This window comes from Cherax quadricarinatus, unplaced genomic scaffold (genome assembly GCF_038502225.1).
Source record: "Cherax quadricarinatus isolate ZL_2023a unplaced genomic scaffold, ASM3850222v1 Contig78, whole genome shotgun sequence".
Classification (NCBI taxonomy): domain Eukaryota; kingdom Metazoa; phylum Arthropoda; class Malacostraca; order Decapoda; family Parastacidae; genus Cherax; species Cherax quadricarinatus.
Window position 1 is genome coordinate 356,690 of NW_027195104.1, and position 20,811 is coordinate 377,500.

At 46.1% G+C, this 20,811-nt stretch overlaps 1 protein-coding gene across 3 annotated transcripts in view; it reads left to right on the forward strand.

Annotated features, from left to right (window-relative positions):
* The window catches only part of LOC128703088 (cytochrome P450 4c3), a 258,859-nt gene that overhangs the window by 221,288 nt on the left and 16,760 nt on the right, over positions 1-20,811 (forward strand). For all 3 annotated transcript variants that reach the window (XM_070080011.1, XM_070080010.1, XM_070080012.1), the window contains exon 9: positions 5,504-5,682. In XM_070080011.1, the coding sequence (XP_069936112.1) occupies positions 5,504-5,682 (179 nt within the window). The remainder of the gene's footprint in view (positions 1-5,503; positions 5,683-20,811) is intronic.

The following is a 20,811-nucleotide window of genomic DNA, read 5'->3' on the forward strand; positions in this document are numbered from 1 at the left end:
ACTACCTGTGGACATGCTTGGTAACACAATAAACCAAAAATTCACATGAAGTATAAAACAGCACAAGGCCCATAACATTATATAAACCACCATAACAGATGCCTAAGCCACCAATCCCTGACAGTCAGTGTAATAATTATCCAATGCCAAAAAATATGTGACTTATATGTGATACTATACTGAAATCAGGGTCTCTCTGACATGAATAAAAGGTGAACCAACACGCAAGGAACACAACCAGAGGCCAAACTGAAACTCTCACATACTCCACTCACACATCACATACAACACAAAAACTCCACTACCTTACCATACCCACCAGTCACGAAAGGAAACCAGCCTCTTGCCCACCCCCATGAGCCCGGAGGAGTTTCCCCACTGAGAGGTTTCGATAACCCTCCTAGAATCTGGACTCCCAACACCCACTATAGATTAATCTATTCCTACACATTGTTCTATAGAACCTAGCTGATAACGCTTTTATCCTCAACTCACCTTTGATCTCCCTCATTCCCCAAGAAACATGCAAATAATCCGCCATAATGTACATCAAAGCCCTTCCCACTTCCCCTGATACCCCACTGACATCCAACGACAAAGCTCAAAGAAACGACCAACTCCCCCCCAACAGCCTGATAACACCCCCATCCAAACCCTCACTCCCCCCAAAGATGAGCAGAAATATACCACGTGAAAGGCAGTTTCCTCTTCCTCCTCCCCACAGAACAAGCATGTCGCCTCCCTCACCAACCCCATTTTATGCAACTCATGCCTGGATGCCAATACTCCCATAAGAAAACGTTATACCAACTCCCTGACCCTTGCTGGTATCCTAAGCAGCCTGAACTCCCTCCATATAATCTTCCAGTTATACATGGAGTACACGGCAACCCCTTGTAAGACACCCCGTCCCCACACCACACCCACCAACGTTTTAACGTTCAATTTTGAAACCTGTCTCACTGTCAATAAGAACCTCAGCAAATCCTCGCAATCCCTCAAGTCTCTGCCACTCCACCAGTTTCTAGCATCCCTCATCATTATCCTATCCACCCTTACACCCCTATCCTCCCACCCTAATATACCTCTGCTTAATATATTAGGCCATTACCCTAGGCCCCAAAGCCATCAGTCCTAGCCCCCCCCTTTTCACATCTGTCATAACCACATCCTTACATAACCAGGCCCTCCCAAACCCCCACACAAACCTCAAAACCCTCCCCTGTATTTCCTGAATGTCCTGTGGCCGCACTGGAAACACCTGCACCACTCCCAATACCTTACTATACACAAGTGAGTTAATAACCAGAACCCGCTGCTGTAACACCACTTCCCTAACCCTCAAACCTCTAAGCTTGCCCAGAACTCTACTCGTGGCTAATTCAGAGTTGATCCTCCTGCAATCCTGCACCTGTGCAATATACCATATACCATATCCCACAAACCCTAAGTCTGTCACCAACTGACCATCCCATCTCCTCCCCCAATCTCCCCCAACCCAATTCCCCACCTCCAATAACCTCAACTTCGCTAGATTAACTCCCATACCCGAAGCATCCCCAAAACTCTAAATTACCTCACCGACCCTCCTTAAAGCTCCCTCACTCATTACCAGAACAGTGGTGTCATCAACATATCCAACAATTCCCCCCATGCAACCCCCTTCTAACTCCTGCAATTCCCCCTCCACATCCTCAAAGAAAGGATGCTGCACACATGCAAAGAGCAACTGAGAGAGCAGACAACCCTGCTTAAGCCCCGCTTCATCAGCACCAGCTTCCCCAGCCTTCCATTAACCTGCACCAGCACAACCGCCTTCTCATATGGAGTGTGCACCAAACTCACTACCCCCGCTTCCCTCCAAAACCCAACTTCTCCAAACAGACCCATAAAAACTCCCTATTCACACAATCATAAGCCTGAGCCCAATCCAAACCAAGGACACCCTCTCCCAGGCAGATCTCTATAAAATCCCTTATGTGACTGTGCCCATTCCTCATACTACACCCCAGGATCCCATACTGACCTCTATGTATCACAGCCCCAATTACCTTCTTCAATCTATTATCCAATATCTTTGCAAAAAATTTATAATCTTAACACATTAATGACAAAGGACGATAATCACCCAAACCCTTCCCCTCCTTCCCCTTCGGCACCACTACAACAATCCCAGTTTTCTGTGTTTGCACCATCCTACAACTGCTCAACATATAATTCAGAACTTCCACCAGATACTTTCAAAGACTCTCCCAATGTACTCTATAAAAATCGTTAGATAAACCATCTATTCCTGGTGTCTTCCCCCTGACTCAACCCATTCTCCACCTCCTCCACCTCTACCTCATTAATGCTGCCCTCCAACATTTCCCTGTCCCCCTGCCCCAAAACCAGATGTGCCCCGATAACTCAAAATGAATCCAACCCAACAACAACCTCCCTCCTCCTCCATTTCTCCAGAAACCAATAATATGCATACCTACTGATACTGTCTGTATCAGAAAGACCCTGACCCTCCACATAACCTCACCTCCCCCACCACTAAATGCGCCACAGTATTCATCAACTGCCTGTCCTTGAATTTCCTTAGAACATACTTGGATGGCCTGTCACTTTTTAAGACATCCTCCAAGACTGCCCTGACATGGAGTGCATCAAACCCTTCATTATGAATCTCCACTAAGCGACTCCTAAGTTCCCCCATATCTCCACTCGCACCTTCCGTACCCCCCCATAACAATCATTCAACTGCCCCTCTAAGTAATTCTGCTGGCCAAACTGCCAGCGTGCCCATTCCCTGCCACTTACCTTAGAAAATTTTGCAATCTCCACCTTTGCATGCAACTCCCACCAGTCAAGCAAATTCACATCCTCATCCCTAGCCTCCCAAAATACCTTCCACCAGTCCTGAAAGGACAAACCTAGATCCTTCTCCTGTAAAAGCCACACATTCAATTTCCAATAACTCGGACATATGCACGCAATATCATCAACCTGAAGGTCAGCCAACACTGCCCTGTGATCCGACAAACCCACGTCAATAGTCCTAACCCTCTCCACACCCATCTCCTGCATAACATAAATTCTATCCAACCATGCCTCATAACTACCCCGCACATACGTGTGCTCCACATGATACCCTCACTGCCCACCACATCAATTACCCACACATCCCGTAAAGCATCCCTCAAAGCACTCATCACACACCCCACACCCCTCAGTATCACATCCCCAAGCCGAATCACTCAATTCCAATCTCCCTCAATTACCGAAATAGCAGGTAAACCCCTGAGATAGTACAATAAAACTTCCCTAACAAAGTCTGCTTTCACCCTCATATTACTAATTTCCGGCATATAAACCCCCACAAAACATACCCTCCCCTCCTCCCAATACCCATCCACCCAAACAACCCTCCCCCTCCCCCCTCCTCCCACCCCATGATGCACAATGGGCTGGTCTCCTTTACCACCACAGCCATTCCTCCCTTTAAATGCAAAACCATACTTGCAAACATCTTATAACCCCTCAATTGCAGCTCACATCCTGACTTATATTTGTGCTCCTGCAAGAAACAAACGTCCACAGCATACCTTCTCAAGAACCACTCCAACCAGACCCTTTTGACCTCATTCTTGAGACCATTAACATTTAATGTCACACACCTGAATGTTCAAGGAAACGCGTCTTACCCGTGCCGCTGTGGCTTGCTCTCACTCCCTTTCATGATGCCCACACTGTCCTTACTATTCTTCCTAATCGGACACCCCCACCCCCCTTGCCCCTCCCCACCCCATTTACCCTGTGCATCCCCCTTTAGTGACTTTCCCTACCACATCTGCCCATGCCTTCTTGCCTGGTCTCTGCCCAGGTGTCAGTACTTCATCCGGTTCAGACGACCCCGTAGGCCGCTTCCTAGAGCTTCCACTCAAACTCATATTATCATCAGGAAAATCCTCCTGATGTACCTCAGCTACCACTACTGTTTCTTGGTCTTGCTTACCCAAGACCTCCGCTTTTCACTGAAGCCCTTCCAGCTTCTGCACATCACTGGACCTTCCATCCACGTCCTCGCCGACCACAGCTTCCCCTAAAAAATTCTGTAACACAGCCTCCAACAACACCTCCTGCATTGACATTTCCCCTTCCTCCACAGCCACAGGCCTTGGTGGATCCTCACTAGCCACCTCTGGGAGTGTAACACACGTCCCCAACAGCTCCCCCTCATTCTCCACCTCCTCACTCCAGACAGCCTTCCTCTGTCCAACCGACCCACTCCTCTCCGTGCTCACCGTATTCAGCTGCCGTTCCTCCTCCAAAACCGTTGGCATACTTGGGACAGCCATACATACACACTGCACCGCCATGTACTCGTACGAGTCACAAAGACAGCACGTCCTCCTTTGCCCTGCGTAATGCACGTAGACTTGGGTCCTGTATCCCGTCAACAGAGCATATGACGGTACAGGCCTCATCAACGTCATCTTGAGGATGTAGGAACCTTCCAGCAGCCCTGCATATGGGCCGTTCCTTCACCCCCCCCCTCTAGCCTCATGAACAACACCGTAGTTACTGAAGACGTCCACAGGTCCAAACTGCATCGCCTCAAACGGTACGTTCCACACCTTAACCCATGTGAAGTATGTGAACACATCTTACATACACACCTCCACCATCGAGTTAAGGCACATCCTTCGTTCCTGGTATACAGCCACAATACTGCTGTAGAAACTGGCCCTCGTAAACTTCACGATGACCCTCCTCAAACCATTGAGGGCGACACAATACAGTTCCTCGTTAGGAATGTCATAGAGATTTCTAATAATGCCTGGAAGAAGCACATTCGTCGTAGCACTGCTCAACGATCCACGATCAGCTCTATGCAAACAGTGTTGATGCGCCTGCCGGCACGATCCGCCATCTTGGAACTGAAGTGCAGAAGTGCTCACTAGGTGGCAGGTAGTCAATCAGAGCTCCAGTAGTGTCCTCTCTCCCCAGAGGTCGAAAGACGAATGCAATGGAAACTGACGGGAAAGCTCATAAGCCTAACAAGGAACAATGTGAATGGGGACTCAAGTAAACAAGGAGACATTTAGGCTGGCAAGCGTCTTGTTCTTGCTGGTGATGTTGTTCAGATGTAGTAAATCACTTGAATATTTCAGGTGTGATGTGCTAAGGCACATTCTGAGGATCACTCCTGAAACACTCTGGCGATCTATTAACACGTTTCAACAACTTGAAACATATATATACCAGCCATGAGAGGTACATGGAAGTTGATCAGGTGTCTCAGGAAACTAACTTGTTTCCCTCTCCCTTGGATCAAATATTATTGCCTCCCGTTCCCAAGCGCTCTATGACTATTAAGGTTTAAGTGCTCCCACTAAGTAATAATGATGATGATGATGATTATAATAATTATAATGATAACAACACTACGAATATACGTGTTTATTTATGTGGGTTTGCATTTACATGTATATATCTGAATATGTATGCACAGGTAAGAAGAAGCGTCTGGCCTTCCTCGACCTCCTGTTAGAATATGCTGAAGACAATCCTGAGTTCACTGAAGAAGAAATACGGAAGGAGGTAGACACCTTCATGTTTGCTGGCCACGACACCACCGCCTCAGCCGTCAACTGGACTCTCTATAATCTGGGTCTTCATCCAGACATTCAGGTAAAGTCTTTGGCCTTAAAAAAAATAAAAATACTCGTTTAGAGCTTATTATTCATGTCATATACTTGCTAGTTGTTTACGTTTACTCATATTAAGGTAATGAGTTCAATGTGAGGAAAGATTCCTAGTTATAATATAGAAATGATTAGCATGAAAACGAGGTGAGTGAATAAATACTTACTGTTATATACTAAGTGATAAGAATAGTAATGAGGTGTGAATATTATGTACCTAAGAGTTGATGACTAAGATGTATGTGCAACAGTTGGTTATCTGTATTGTTGAAACGTTGCGCCTTCACAGTAGGCTTCTCAAGTCAAATACAAAGGCAGCAGGTGTAGTAATGTAATGAAGGTGATTTAATCAGTCCCTCAACCTTAGATATATGAGGTGGTCAGTCCCTCAGCCTGGAGAAGAGTTCAGCTCCATGGTCGGAACACAATGACGGACTGATTAAATCATCATTCACTACTACACCTGCTGACTATGTATTTGACTGAAGAAGCCTACTGTATAGGCGAAAACCTTTCAACAATAAATATACCCAACTATTCATCATCATCATCTTGTCGGTATTTTATACAAATTTCAAGGTACAGTTGCTCAACGTACATGTGTTAGGAAACAAAGATCCAAGCATGTCAGGAGAATTTATAGGAAACAGTGTAGTATAGAAAGTGAATACCAAACTCAAGTTCCTCTACGGACAAGCACAGTGTCTACCTACTGAGGCTCATAGGGTCCTATGTCTAGCTGTTATACAGTGTCATGTAGACTACCCTTGCTCTTCATGGTACTCTGCTTTAACAAAAAAAACTGAAAGATTGACTACGAACCACCCAGAATAAAATGGTAAGATTCTTCCTGGACCTGGGACCAAGAGAACATGTAGGCCATGATGAATTACAACAATTGGATATGTTGAATGCTGAAGACAGAGTAAAACAACTGAAGTTAGATCACGTTTATAAAATTGCTCACAGAGTCCAGAATTTCTTACTGCCAAGTTTGTCAAGACTGTGAACTGAGGGGAAGAGAGCACAACTTTGTAGTGCACACAGTAGGTGGTCAGGCATTAAAGTAATGGAACAGACTGCCTGCACATGTCAGAGCCTGTCATAGTATGAACCACTTCAGAAAGAGAGCAAAAAGGTACCTAATGAATACAGGTACAGAAAGGTAGAAGAGTGATTTCTTGTACAGCTAACATTCATGTACCTATTACTGTAATCTGGTCTTCTTCTAATGTTAATGTAAATAGCTCACTTTACCTCATTCCTGGTATATTTACTTTTATTGTAACTGCTTATCACACAGTAGAGTTACTAAGCTGCTTTAACCTTTACGGTTAAAGTAAGATATTACAAGCACCCCAATGGTAATAAGTCGCTTTGACTTTTTTTGGGGGGTTATTCTATGTAATTTGCACATATGCTGCTATGTGTGTAGAATAGAGGGTGCGCATGTGGGCTCATGACGGCGTAGGTTAGTGGTCCCCTTTCAGTCATGAAATTTAGCCTAGAATCTGCCATCCCATTCTGAAATAATTGTTTACATACCTGTATACCACATAGGGACAGTGTAAACTGATGGACCGTAGCTTCTCCAGGTCTCTGTGCAGGTTGTAGTTCGCCTCACACATAAACCCAATGAACAAGTGTGCACTTACTACACCCGGGATAATTACATGCAAGGTGATTAAATTGTGGGAGCACCTACGAATACCTCTGTTGAGTCACGTGCCAGGGTCTGGGTCACAGGTCAGGGTCTGGGTCACAGGCCAGGGTCTGGGTCACAGGCCAGGGTCTGGGTCACAGGCCAGGGTCTGGGTTTGTAGCGAGCTTATCGTGGTGAAATATCACGGACATGGGCGTAACGGATAATCCACGGTAATGTAAAAGTGAGGGAGGGGGGTTCGCCTCCTAGGCTCACTGTTCGTAATGTGACTGAAGGCTCTAGGTGCTCTCAAACCCGGCGTGGGTCTTCTTGGCGGGAAAAGGAGTACCTACATCCTATTAATGTATGGGTAGTGTATATACTACGTTAAGCTAAATGACTAACTCTAACTTAGCCTAAATATATGTAAGTGATAATGTATAATACAATAGCCTGTAGAGGCAGAGTGACTAAGAAAATAAGAAAGTAAGTTTAATTAGTTATTGGTACACATACATACAGTTACGAAAATTATAAGCTGAGGTCAGTGGTCACGTGAGGAGGTCATACCTTCCTAAGCTCTCTGGGTATTAACGTGGGTTGTTACCAAGCACCATTGCTCGTTGTAGTGTTTTAGAATCTCAGGTTAAAGTGTTGAGGAAGGAGGTTCTACTCCTTCAGGAGGAAAATAGGAGGCTGAAGCTTCGCCTAGATGGGTTTGGGAGTGAGTGTGAGATGGTTTTAGCTGGTAAGGAGGAAATGGTCACCAGCAGTGAGAGTGGCAGCCGCTTTAAGTGGAAAGTAGTTCACAGTTCAGGATGAAGGAAGAAAAGGAGGGTTAGAAGAGAAGATGTGAAGGTAGGAAATCGATTCTCTGTTCTCCTGGACGAGTGTACTTTAGTGGTTAGTGAGGTTGAAGGTACCACTGATTCCCCCTGCTAATCAAGGTAAGAATATTCTAATTGTAGGAGATTCTCAGGTATGATTTATGAACCATGCTTTTCGTAACAGAGATGAGAAAGTCAGACAGAGGGTGTCCCTTCCAGGAGCTGGTGTTGGTGACATAGTTAGTAGGTTGGATAATATTACGCCAGGTAATGGGAACAAGCCCATTATCTGTTCTAGTGCTGGGGATAATGACGTTGGGGAGGGCAGGATACAGGAGCTTCTCGATAAGTACAGGTCAGCCAAAGAAGTAGTTAGGTCTAAGTGAGGAATCCCAGTCATATGAAGCATCTTGCCTAGAAAGGGAGTGGGCAATGAATGGATGTCTAATGTAATTAGTATAAATTTCTGGCTAGACAGGTGCTGCAGGACAAATTCTATGGCAAACATGATATATATGCAAGGGATGGGGTTCATCTCTCTGGGGATGGAGTGGTTGCATTAGCCAATTCGATTGAGGGGGTAATTGATGACTTACCTAGGACTTTAAACTGATAGATTATAGATGTATCAGTGTTTGTGGGAAACAATCAGGCTGCAGTAATATGTCTGAAACCAGCAGATATTACTGGGATACCTCAGGGATCTTTAAAAGACATTATTCAAAATAAAGTTGCTAGTAAAGGCAAAACAATTGATCAACAAACAAAGAGAGATAGTAGAGGGCAACGAGTGACTAGCTCCCTTAAGGTTTACTATGCAAATAGTAGGAGTCTAAGAAATAAGGTAGATGAACTAAGATTACTTGCAAGGGTAGGTAATATAGATATTATTGCTATAACAAAGACCTGGTTCAGCCTGAAAGATAGAGAAATGCCTTCTGAATGCAACATACAAGGTTATAAACTATTCCACACTGATAAGATCAACAAGAAGGGTGGCAGAGTGTGATGTATGTCAAGGATAATTTAAACTGTTGTGTTAGACAAGATATAAGATGAGAAACATCGGACACAGAATCTGTTTGGTTAAAGTTTCGCGAGGGTAGTGACAAATTAATTTTGGGTGTGATTTATAGGCCCCCAAACCTTGATAGGCAGTGCAGTAAGCAGTTATGGGACGGAATTCATAAAGCATCTAGATATCAAAATGTTGTGTTAATGGGAGATTTTAACTTTAGACAAATTGATTGGAACAATATGACAGGAAATCGTGAGTCTAATGACTTTCTTGATACGGTTCAGGATTGCTTTTTAAAACAGTTTGTGAGAGAACCAACTAGAGGAAACAATTTGTTTGACTTGGTTCTTGCCAACAAAGAATCACTAATTAATAATCTTGAGGTTAATGATGAGCTTGGGGAAAGTGATCACAAATCACTTAGTTTCAATATATCATCGAATTACCCAGATAACTGCAATCAAATCTCTGTCCCAGACTTTCGCTTGCTCGATTTCATAGGACTCAGAAATTAGCTAGGTGGGCTAAATTGGGATGACCTAACTATCGGTTAGGTAGGTGATCTTGGTTGCCAATATGACGTTCTTCAGACCATAGTTCAAGCTGCCCAGACAACTTTTGTTCCGAGTAGGGAAATTAGATCTAACAAAAATGATCCCAAATGGATGAACAATAGATTAAAACATCTCATTGGTCAAAGAAGAGGCATATATAGGCGTATCAAAAGATGGGAAAGGCAGTTAAGAAATAAATACATTAAATTAAAGAGAGAAATAAAAAAAGGAATAAGAAAAGCAAAAAGGGATTATGAGGCTGTGGTTGTAAGGGAATCGAAAACTAACCTAAAAGGGTTCTTTCAGGTATACAGAAGTAAGAACAGGGACAAGATAGGCCCACTTAAGAGTAACTCAGGTCAGATACTGACAGTGAAAAGGATATGTGTGAAATTTTCAATACCTACTTCCTCAAAGTTTTTACCCAGGAAAATACTAGCAACATTCCTGAAATAATAGATTATGTAGAACAGGACGATAATAAACTATGCACGATTGTGGTAACTAGTGACTTGGTCCTCAGACAAATAGAGAAATTAGAACCAAGCAAATCCCCAGAACCTGATGAACTGTTTGTATGGGTGTTAAAGGAATGTAAAGAGGAACTTAACATACCTTTGGCTAATCTTTTCAACATATCACTACAAACTGGCATAGTGGCTGATAAGTGGAAAATGGCAAATGTAATACCTAATTACAAGGCAGGTGACAGGTTGTTAGCTTCGAACTATGGACTTACCTCCATAGTGGGAAAATTAATGGAATCAATAATTGCCGAAGCAATTCGTAGCCATCTTGATGGGCATAAATTGATTAATGAATCAAACACTGTTTTACAAAGGGGCGATCCTGTCTCACGAATTTACTAACTTTTTCACTAAGCTGTTTGAGGAGGTAGATCATGGTAATGAATATGATATTGTGTATATGGTCTTCAGTAAGGCTTTCGATAGAGTTCCTCATCAGAGGCTATTGAGGAAACTTAAGGCACATAGAATAGGAGGAGAATTTTTTTCCTGGGTAGAGGCATGGTTGACAAATAGGCAGCAGAGAGTTTGCATCAATTGGGAGAAATCAGAATGGGGGTACGTCACAAGCGGTAATCCGCAGGGGTCAGTGTTGGGCCCGACTTAGATGAGGGAATAAATAGCGGCATAAGCATATTTGCTGATGACACCAAAATATGCCGTCCAATTCATTCTAATGAGGACACAAGAGCAAACCAGAATGATTTAAATAGACTGATGCAATGGTCGGAGAAGTGGCAGATGCAGTTTAATATAGACAAATGCAAAGTTCTAAATGTTGGACAAGGAAATAACCATGCCACATTTAAACTAAATAATGTAGATCTTAATACTACTGATTGCGAAAAGGATTTAGGAGTTCTGGTTAGCAGTAATCTAAAACCAAGACAACAGTGCAATACTGCTCGCAATAAAGCTAAGAGAATCCTTGGCTTCATATCAAGAAGCATAAATAATAGAAGTCCTCAAGTTGTTCTTCAACTCTATATAATTTTGTTAGGCCTCATTTAGACGGTGCAGCACAGTTCTGGTCACCGTATCACAGAATCGATAACATACAGAGGAGGATTACAAAGTTGATCCCATGTATCAGAAATCTTCTGTATGAGGATAGACTGAGGCCCTGAATCTGCACTATGAGGATAGACTGAGGCCCTGAATCTGCACTCTCTAGAAAGGCGTAGAATTAGGGGGATATGATCGAGATGTATAAATGGAAAACAGGAATAAATAAAGAGGATGTAAATAGCGTGCTGAAAATTTCCAGCCAAGACAGGACTCGCAGCAATGGTTTCAAGTTGGAAAAATTCAGATTCAGAAAGGATATAGGAAAACACTGGTTTGGTAATAGAGCTGTGGATGAGTGGAACAAACTTCAGAGTACAGTTATAGAGGATAAAACGTTGTGTAGTTTTAAAAATAGGTTAGATAAATACAGGAGTGGGTGTGGATTGGTGTGAGTTGGACCTGACTAGGTTGTGCTACTAGATCTGATGCCGTGCTCCTTCCTTAAGTGGAAGAGACCTGACTAGGCGGGTCATTGGATTAATCCGGGGGGACAGACCTGCTTCGCATGGGTCAGTAAGCCTCTTGCAGTGTTCCTACTTTCTTATGGTCTTATGTTCTTATGATATATAGTGTGGGAAACAGGTGATTTCCCAGAACGGTTACAAGCTATATCACCCAGTTGAGGGAGAAGTGGAGTCATCCCCCAGGCGGGGATGCTGGTTCTGTACACAATTAATTTCTAGGACTCAGCTTACCTGGAGTTTGCCTGAAAAGGGTTTCGGGGGTAAATCCCCTCGGCTCGGGTTGAGACCAGGCCTCGTGGTGGATCAGGATCTAATCAATCAGGCTGTTACTGCTGGCCGCACGTAACCCTACGTAAGAACCACAGCCTTGCTGGTCAGGTGCTGACTTAGGTGCCTGTCCAGCACCTGCTTGAAGACAACCAGGGGTCTATTGGTAATCCCCTTTATGTATGCTGGGAGGCAGTTGAACAGTCTTGGGCCCCTCTTACTTACTGCGTTGTCTCTTAGTGTACTCGAAAAGCAGAGGTACCTGAAGTCAGTACCTAAAATCAGTACCTGATCAGCTGGGCTGAGGTCCTTACATAGGTTTACCTGCAGCCAGGCTTAACAGCCTGGTTGATCACACCCTGATCCACCACGAGGCCTGGTCTCAGATCGGGCCGCGGGGGCGTTGACCCCCGAAACCCTCTCCAGGTATACTCCAGGTAAGCTAAATCTCAAAAATTAAGTGTATATAAAGAAACCGCCATCCCCATCCGGGGGGCGTGACTCCCCTTCTGCCCCCAACTGGTGATGGCTTGCAACTGTTCTGCGTAACCACTTATTTTCCCACACTAAGTATCATAATTTACGTAAGTGTATTTAAGTGCGCCTCTACCTGAATAAACTGTCTTACTTATTTACTTGTTTACACGAATACAGAAATTTAGAAAACTGAAATACATAGATAAATAATATTAACAAGAGAAGAGCTTAGTAATTAATGTTGAAATATTACAATATAAGAACGAATATGTAAACAATGAAAATACAAAAAAATAGATTAACATAGATGCAAGAAAAGCGTTAAAATAAATATGGGAGCAAATAGAAAACAATAATATGGACCAGAAAAACAGAAAAGAACATTCCAAGAAATTGACAATTAAGGTAGAGATAAGTGGAAGAAGCAACAGTGAGAATAACAGGACAGGTCAAGGAAAGATGAATAAGTAACAAACAGCGACTAAGTAATAATAAGTGAAAGTAGCAGAATAAATAAGTGAATAATTGAGAAGAATAAGAGAACCACTTGACTTACTCATAAAGTTCTTTTGTAGCAAGATGTATAACATGTGTATGTATGTATGTATGTATGTATGTATGTATATGTATGTATGTATGTATGTATGTATGTATGTATGTATGTATGTATGTATGTATGTATGTATGTATGTTGGTATAACATAAGAGAAGCACTTGGTAATACTTGCTGCAACGTTCACATGGAGATCATATCAAAAATGTTGAGTGAAAACAATATATTATCACTTTTTTCCTTGTTTACAACATGAAGACTAATACACTGTTTACAACATGAAGACTAATAAACTGTTTACAACATGAAGACTAATACACTGTTTACAACATGAAGACTAATACACTGTTTACAACATGAAGACTAATACACTGTTTACAACATGAAGACTAATACACTGTTTACAACATGAAGACTAATACACTGTTTACAACATGAAGACTAATAAACTGTTTACAACATGAAGACTAATACACTGTTTACAACATGAAGACTAATACACTGTTTACAACATGAATCTTCGGAGGCTTCTTACTTTATAGTTAAGTCGTAGGTGGGTTACACAGGCTTGTGTGTGTGTGCCCATGGCCTGGGAGGGCCATGCCCACGAGAGAGAGCTGAGAGTACTTGTGTCTTCCTGCTAGGCTGCTGTGTGAGTGAGAGGGAGGCATGTCTGGGCATACTGAAATGGCAAGGCCTATAGGTGGCAGCACCAGCCTGGCGCGAAATATGAACTAAGCTGACAGACAGCATGGGCTGTCTGTGCAGACAGTACAGGCTGTCTACATACGCTCGGCCACCTACCGCGCATCGTCCCGACGCGACAATACTGGTGGGTAAAAGAAACTCGGTCTCTCTCTCTCGTAGGAACGGGGCACAGAACACAAAATAAAAACATATACATATGAACATGGAAAAAAAAACTTCCTACAGGGAGGGAAGAAAAAAACATGTGGGTGTGCTAAACATCGTGGTCATAGGCAGTGAGCGTCGAAGGGCATCAATGCACGCCTTCCTGCGTCTGGACAGATACTGCAAAACGGGAGACATCGCTGCGGCTGAGCTGTGACGTAGCAAGTTACGGTCTCCTCTGGAACGGTGAAGCAGACATCATAGGAGTCGCTGCAGGTTTCACTCAACCTGGGGCACAACATGCTGGTGCCCTCGAGTGAGGCGTCGACAAAACTCGGCAACTGGGCAGGACTTCTGGCAAGCGACTCAGGAGGACACTTCTCGACTGGTACTGTCGCTGGGCTGTCACTGCCGGCGAGCGTGGAGCGAGTTGTGGAGCGAGTCGTGGCAGAGACGACTGGGCGAAACATCTGGGAGTCGTAACATCATACACCAGACTGCAGTGAGAGAGCTAGCAGTCAAAGTGACATCTTCTTTGTGCAGGCTGCTCACTGAAGCTTGTGACACGAGGCTGACACAGCGCCTGCCGACAGGGCTGACTGCGGCTTGGCGAGTATCATCTCTCGACAGTTGGAGTTATAGCAGAGGTTAGCCTAAGCGTCCCCAGACTTGTTTCTCTACATATAACTGCACTCTGACGGTCTGGAGGTGAAGTGAAACAAATCTCGATGGGAATCGTAGCAGGTACGATTCTGCAGAACAACACGAGCGACGAGCATAAAAGCTTTCTGTACAAGAGGGCTCATACGCTCAGGGCTGAGTAATCAGCTGTCAAACACACTGGTCACACGGGTGACTTAGCACAGTGGTGCTACTCAGGTCTGGCTCAGACCTCACTGGACACACGGAAACTTTAAAAACACACCGCGATACATACAACATGGCTTAAAATAGCAAATGATGCTTTTCTGTGCATAAAACTGACACTAAGACATATACTAAAATGTGAGAACACTGACTGAGAGGAATTAATTAACACACGACATATATTTTCTCTCAATCTTCTCGACAATACTGAAATAATTACTGAACACTCGATGGTGACATCATGTGATGTCAGGCGTGATGTCGCGAGGTGACGTCAGCAGTACTGTGACGTCAGCAGACATCTCGAGGTGACGTCAGGCAGACATCATGAGGTGACGTCGGGCAGACATCGTGAGGTGACGTCAATGTGATGCGGGCAGCAGACCACAGCATGTGGCCTGGGACATCTGGTAACTCACGTGGCTTTGTAGGTCTACGTGACATCGCCCACACCCAACGTGGTGTCGATCCACGTGGTGTCGTGATCTACGTGGCATGCTGGTCCACGTAGCTTCGAGTGGCCTCGGGCACTCAGATACACAGCTCTGGCAATGAATCACAAGAAAAACAGCAGAAAACACAGCAGAGGGAGTGGGCAGTGGTGAGTGGTGTATGGTAGGCTGGTGGCGAGGAGCGTGCGTGAGTGTATGGCAGGTGAGCATCAGCCACTTCCTCCTCCTCCTCCTCCACCCACAAACACGTGGAGAAGCTCACACTGGACGCAGAAATCACCACAAAACTCATCTCTGGCTTGCTGAAACAGCTGTGCTGAGCTGAACAACAACAACAGCAACATACAAGTGACGCTGAACACGTGACTTGAGAAACAGCGTGGGACACTGTAGCATGGGACGCTGTAGCGTGGGGTCACTGTGACGCCACTTACAATTCTCGGAGAATTTCAGCAAATTTCGGCCTGGATCCTGCTTGTACCTGTGTCTGGATGCTCAAACGTGCAGACACGACATCAGGATAACTTGTTGAGAGATGGATGCTTCTTGTGTAGGGTGATGAAGTGAAGATGACTTCTTACCTCTCCTTCCTCTCTCCAGGGTAAACACAACTGCTGCAACCACCGCTGGTACCAATATAACGGGGTTTGTTTGGTAGCGGGTGGTTAATGATATATCTTCGGAGGCTTCTTACTTTATTGTTAAGTCGTAGTGGGTACACAGGCTTGTGTTGTGCCCATGGCCCGGGAGGGCCATGCCCACGAGAGAGAGCTGGGAGTACCTGTGTCTTCCTGCTAGGCCGCTGTGTGAGTGAGATGGAGGCATGTCTGGGCATACTGAAGTGGCAAGGCCTCTAGGTGGCAGCACCAGCATGGCGCGAAATATGAACTAAGCTGGCAGACAGCATGGGCTGTCTGTGCAGACAGTACAGGCTGTCTACATACGCTCGGCCACCTACCGCGCATCGTCCCGACGCGACAATACTGGTAGTAAAAGAAACTCGGTCTCTCTCTCGTAGGAACAGGGCACAGAACACAAAATAAAAACATATATATACATATGGACATGGAAAAAAAAACTTCCTACAGGGAGGGAAGGAAAAAACATGTGGGGTGTGCTAAACATCGTGGTCAAAGGCAGTGTGCATCGAAATGCATCACTGCACGCCTTCCTGGGTCTGGACAGATACTACAACACGGGAGACATCGCTGCGGCTGAGCTGTGATGTAACAGGTTACGGTCTCCTCTGGAACGGTGAAGCAGACATCGTAGGAGTCGCTGCAGGTTTTCACTCAACCTGGGGCACAACATGCTGGTGCCCTCGAGTGAGGCGTCGACAAAACTCGGCAACTGGGCAGGACTTCTGGCAAGCGACTCAGGAGGACACTTCTCGACTGGTACTGTCGCTGGGCTGTCACTGCCGGCGAGCGTGGAGCGAGTTGTGGAGCGAGTCGTGGCAGAGACGACTGGGCGAAACATCTGGGAGTCGTAACATCATACACCAGACTGCAGTGAGAGAGCTAGCAGTCAAAGTGACATCTTCTTTGTGCAGGCTGCTCACTGAAGCTTGTGACACGAGGCTGACACAGTGTCTACCGACAGGCCTGCCTGCGGCTTGGCGAGTATCATCTCTCGACAGTTGGAGTTATAGCAGAGGTTAGCCTAAGCGTCCCCAGACTTGTTTCTCTACATATAACTGCACTCTGAAGGTCTGGAGGTGAAGTGAAACAAATCTCGATGGGAATCGTAGCAGGTACGATTCTGCAGAACAACACGAGCGACGAGCATAAAAGCTTTCTGTACAAGAGGGCTCATACGCTCAGGGCTAAGTAATCAGCTGTCAAACACACTGGTCACACGGGTGACTTAGCACAGTGGTGCTACTCAGGTCTGGCTCAGACCTCACTGGACACATGGAAACTTTAAAAACACACCGCGGTACAACATGGCTTAAACTAGCAAATGATGCTTTTCTGTGCATAAAACTGTCACTAAGACATATACTAAAATGTGAGAACACTGACTGAGAGGAATTAACACACGACATATATCTTCTCTCGATCTTCTCGACAATACTGAAATAATTACTGAACACTCGATGGTGACATCATGTGATGTCAGGTGTGATGTCACGAGGTGACGTCAGCAGCAATGTGACGTCAGCAGACATCTCGAGATGACGTCAGGCAGACATCGTGAGGTGACGTCAGCAGACATCGTGAGGTGACGTCAATGTGATGTGGGCAGCAGACCACAGCATGTGGCCTGGGACATCTGGTAACTCACGTGGTTCGTAGGTCTACGTGACATCGCCCACACCCAACGTGGCGTCGCGATCCACGTGGTGTCATGATCTACATGGCATGCTGGTCCACGTAGCTTCGAGTGGCCTCGGGCACTCGGATACACAGTTCTGGCAATGAATTCACACGAAAAACAGCAGAAAACACAGCAGAGGGAGTGGGCAGTGGTGAGTGGTGTATGGTAGACGGGTGAGCGAGGAGCGTTGGTGAGTTTATGGCAGGGGAGCATCAGCCACTTCCTCTCCTCTCCTCCTCCACCCACAAACACGTAGAGAGCTCACACTGGACGCAGAAATCACCACAAAACTCACCTCTGGCTTGCTGAAACGGCTGTGCTGAGCTGAACAACAACAACAACAACATACAAGTGACGCTGAACATGTGACTTGAGAAACAGCGTGGGACGCTAGCGTGGGACGCTGTAGCGTGGGGTCACTGTGATGCCACTTACAATTCTCGGAGAATTTCAGCAAATTTCGGCCTGGATCCTGCTTGTACCTGTGTCTGGATGCTCAAACGTGCAGACACGACATCAGGATAACTTGTTGAGAGACGGATGCTTCTTGCATGGGATGATGAAGTGAAGATGACTTCATCCCTCTTCCTTCCTCGCTTTGGGCAAACACACTGCTGCAACCACCATTGGTACCAATATAACGGGCTTGTTTGGTATTCTGGTAGCGGGTGGTTAATGATACGTCTTCGGAGGCTTCTTACTTTATTGTTAAGTCGTAGTGGGTACACAGGCTTGTGTTGTGCCCATGGCCCGGGAGGGCCATGCCCACGAGAGAGTCCTTGTGTCTTGCTGCTAGGCCGCTGTGAGAGTGAGGCGGAGGCATGTCTGGGCATACTGAAGTGGCAAGGCCTCTAGGTGGCAGCACCAGCATGGCGCGAAATATGAACTAAGCTGGCAGACAGCATGGGCTGTCTATGCAGACAGTACAGGCTGTCTACAGAAGACTAATAAACTGTTTACAACATGAAGACTAATAAACTGTTTACAACATGAAGACTAATAAACTGTTTACAACATGAAGACTAATAAACTGTTTACATCATGAAGACTAATAAACTGTTTACAACATGAAGACTAATACACTGTTTACAACATGAAGACTAATAAACTGTTTACAACATGAAGACTAATAAACTGTTTACATCATGAAGACTAATAAACTGTTTACATCATGAAGACTGAAGAATTGAGACACTTATGCAACACATGGGAATCTTTATTGAAGAAACGTTTCGCCACACAGTAGCTTCATCAGTCCAATACAAAGTAGAAGTGGGTAAGGAGAGTAGAAGTTTGAGGTAATCAGTCCCTCAACCTGGATTCGATGTGTTCAGTCCATCACTCTTGTAGGAAGCGCAGCACAGGGCCAGATAGGTGGCTTATATACTGCGGTGAGATGAGTTGAAGCAGGAAGAGGCGGGATCACAGTGGGACCTGCCACTAGTGTAAGAAGCAGGAGGAGGCGGGATCACAGTGGGACCTGCCACTAGTGTAAGTAGCAGGAGGAGTTGGGATCACAGTGGGACCTGCCACTAGTGTAAGTAGCAGGAGGAAGCGGGATCACAGTGGGACCTGCCACTAGTGTAAGTAGCAGGAGGAAGTGGGATCACAGTGGGACCTGCCATTAGTGTAAGTAGCAGGAGGAGGCGGGATCACAGTGGGACCTGCCACTAGTGTAAGTAGCAGGAGGAGGCAGGATCACAGTGGGACCTGCCACTAGTGTAAGTAGCAGGAGGAGGCGGGATCACAGTGGGACCTGCCACTAGTGTAAGTAGCAGGAGGAGGCGGGATCACAGTGGGACCTGCCACTAGTGTAAGTAGCAGGAGGAGGCGGGATCACAGTGGGACCTGCCACTAGTGTAAGTAGCAGGAGGAGGCGGGATCACAGTGGGACCTGCCACAAGTGTAAGAAGCAGGAGGAGGCGGGATCACAGTGGGACCTGCCACTAGTGTAAGTAGCAGGAGGAGTCGGGATCACAGTGGGAACTGCCACTAGTGTAAGTAGCAGGAGGAGGCGGGATCACAGTGGGACCTGCCTCTAGTGTAAGTAGCAGGAGGAGGCGGGATCACAGTGGGACCTGCCACTAGTGTAAGTAGCAGGAGGAGGTAGGATCACAGTGGGACCTGCCACTAGTGTAAGTAGCAGGAGGAGGCGGGATCACAGTGGGACCTGCCACTAGTGTAAGTAGCAGGAGGAGGCGGGATCACAGTGGGACCTGCCGCTAGTGTAAGTAGCAGGAGGAGGCGGGATCACAGTGGGACCTGCCGCTAGTGTAAGTAGCAGGAGGAGGCGGAATCACAGTGGGACCTGCCACTAGTGTAAGTAGCAGGAGAAGGCGGGATCACAGTGGGACCTGCCACTAGTGTAAGTAGTAGGAGGAGGCGGGATCACAGTGGGACCTGCCACTAGTGTAAGTAGCAGGAGGAGGCGGGATCACAGTGGGACCTGCCACTAGTGTAAGTAGCAGGAGGAGGCGGGATCACAGTGGGACCTGCCACTAGTGTAAGTAGCAGGAGGAGGCGGGATCACAGTGGGACCTGCCACTAGTGTAAGTAGCAGGAGGAGGCGGGATCACAGTGGGACCTGCCACTAGTGTAAGTAGCAGGAGGAGGCGGGATCACAGTCGGACCTGCCACTAGTGTAAGTAGCAGGATGAGGCGGGATCACAGTGGGACCTGCCACTAGTGTAAGTAGCAGGAGGAGGCGGGATCACAGTGGGACCTGCCACTAGTGTAAGAAGCAGGAGGAGGCGGGATCACAGTGGGACCTGCCACTAGTGTAAGTAGCAGGAGGAGGCGGGATCACAGTGGGACCTGCCACTAGTGTAAGTAGCAGGAGGAGTTGGGATCACAGTGGGACCTGCCACTAGTGTAAGTAGCAGGAGGAAGTGGGATCACAGTGGGACCTGCCACTAGTGTAAGTAGCAGGAGGAAGTGGGATCACAGTGGGACCTGCCACTAGTGTAAGTAGCAGGAGGAGGCGGGATCACAGTGGGACCTGCCACTAGTGTAAGTAGCAGGAGGAGGCAGGGTCACAGTGGGACCTGCCACTAGTGTAAGTAGCAGGAGGAGGCGGGATCACAGTGGGACCTGCCACTAGTGTAAGTAGCAGGAGGAGGCGGGATCACAGTGGGACCTGCCACTAGTGTAAGTAGCAGGAGGAGGCGGGATCACAGTGGGACCTGCCACAAGTGTAAGAAGCAGGAGGAGGCGGGATCACAGTGGGAC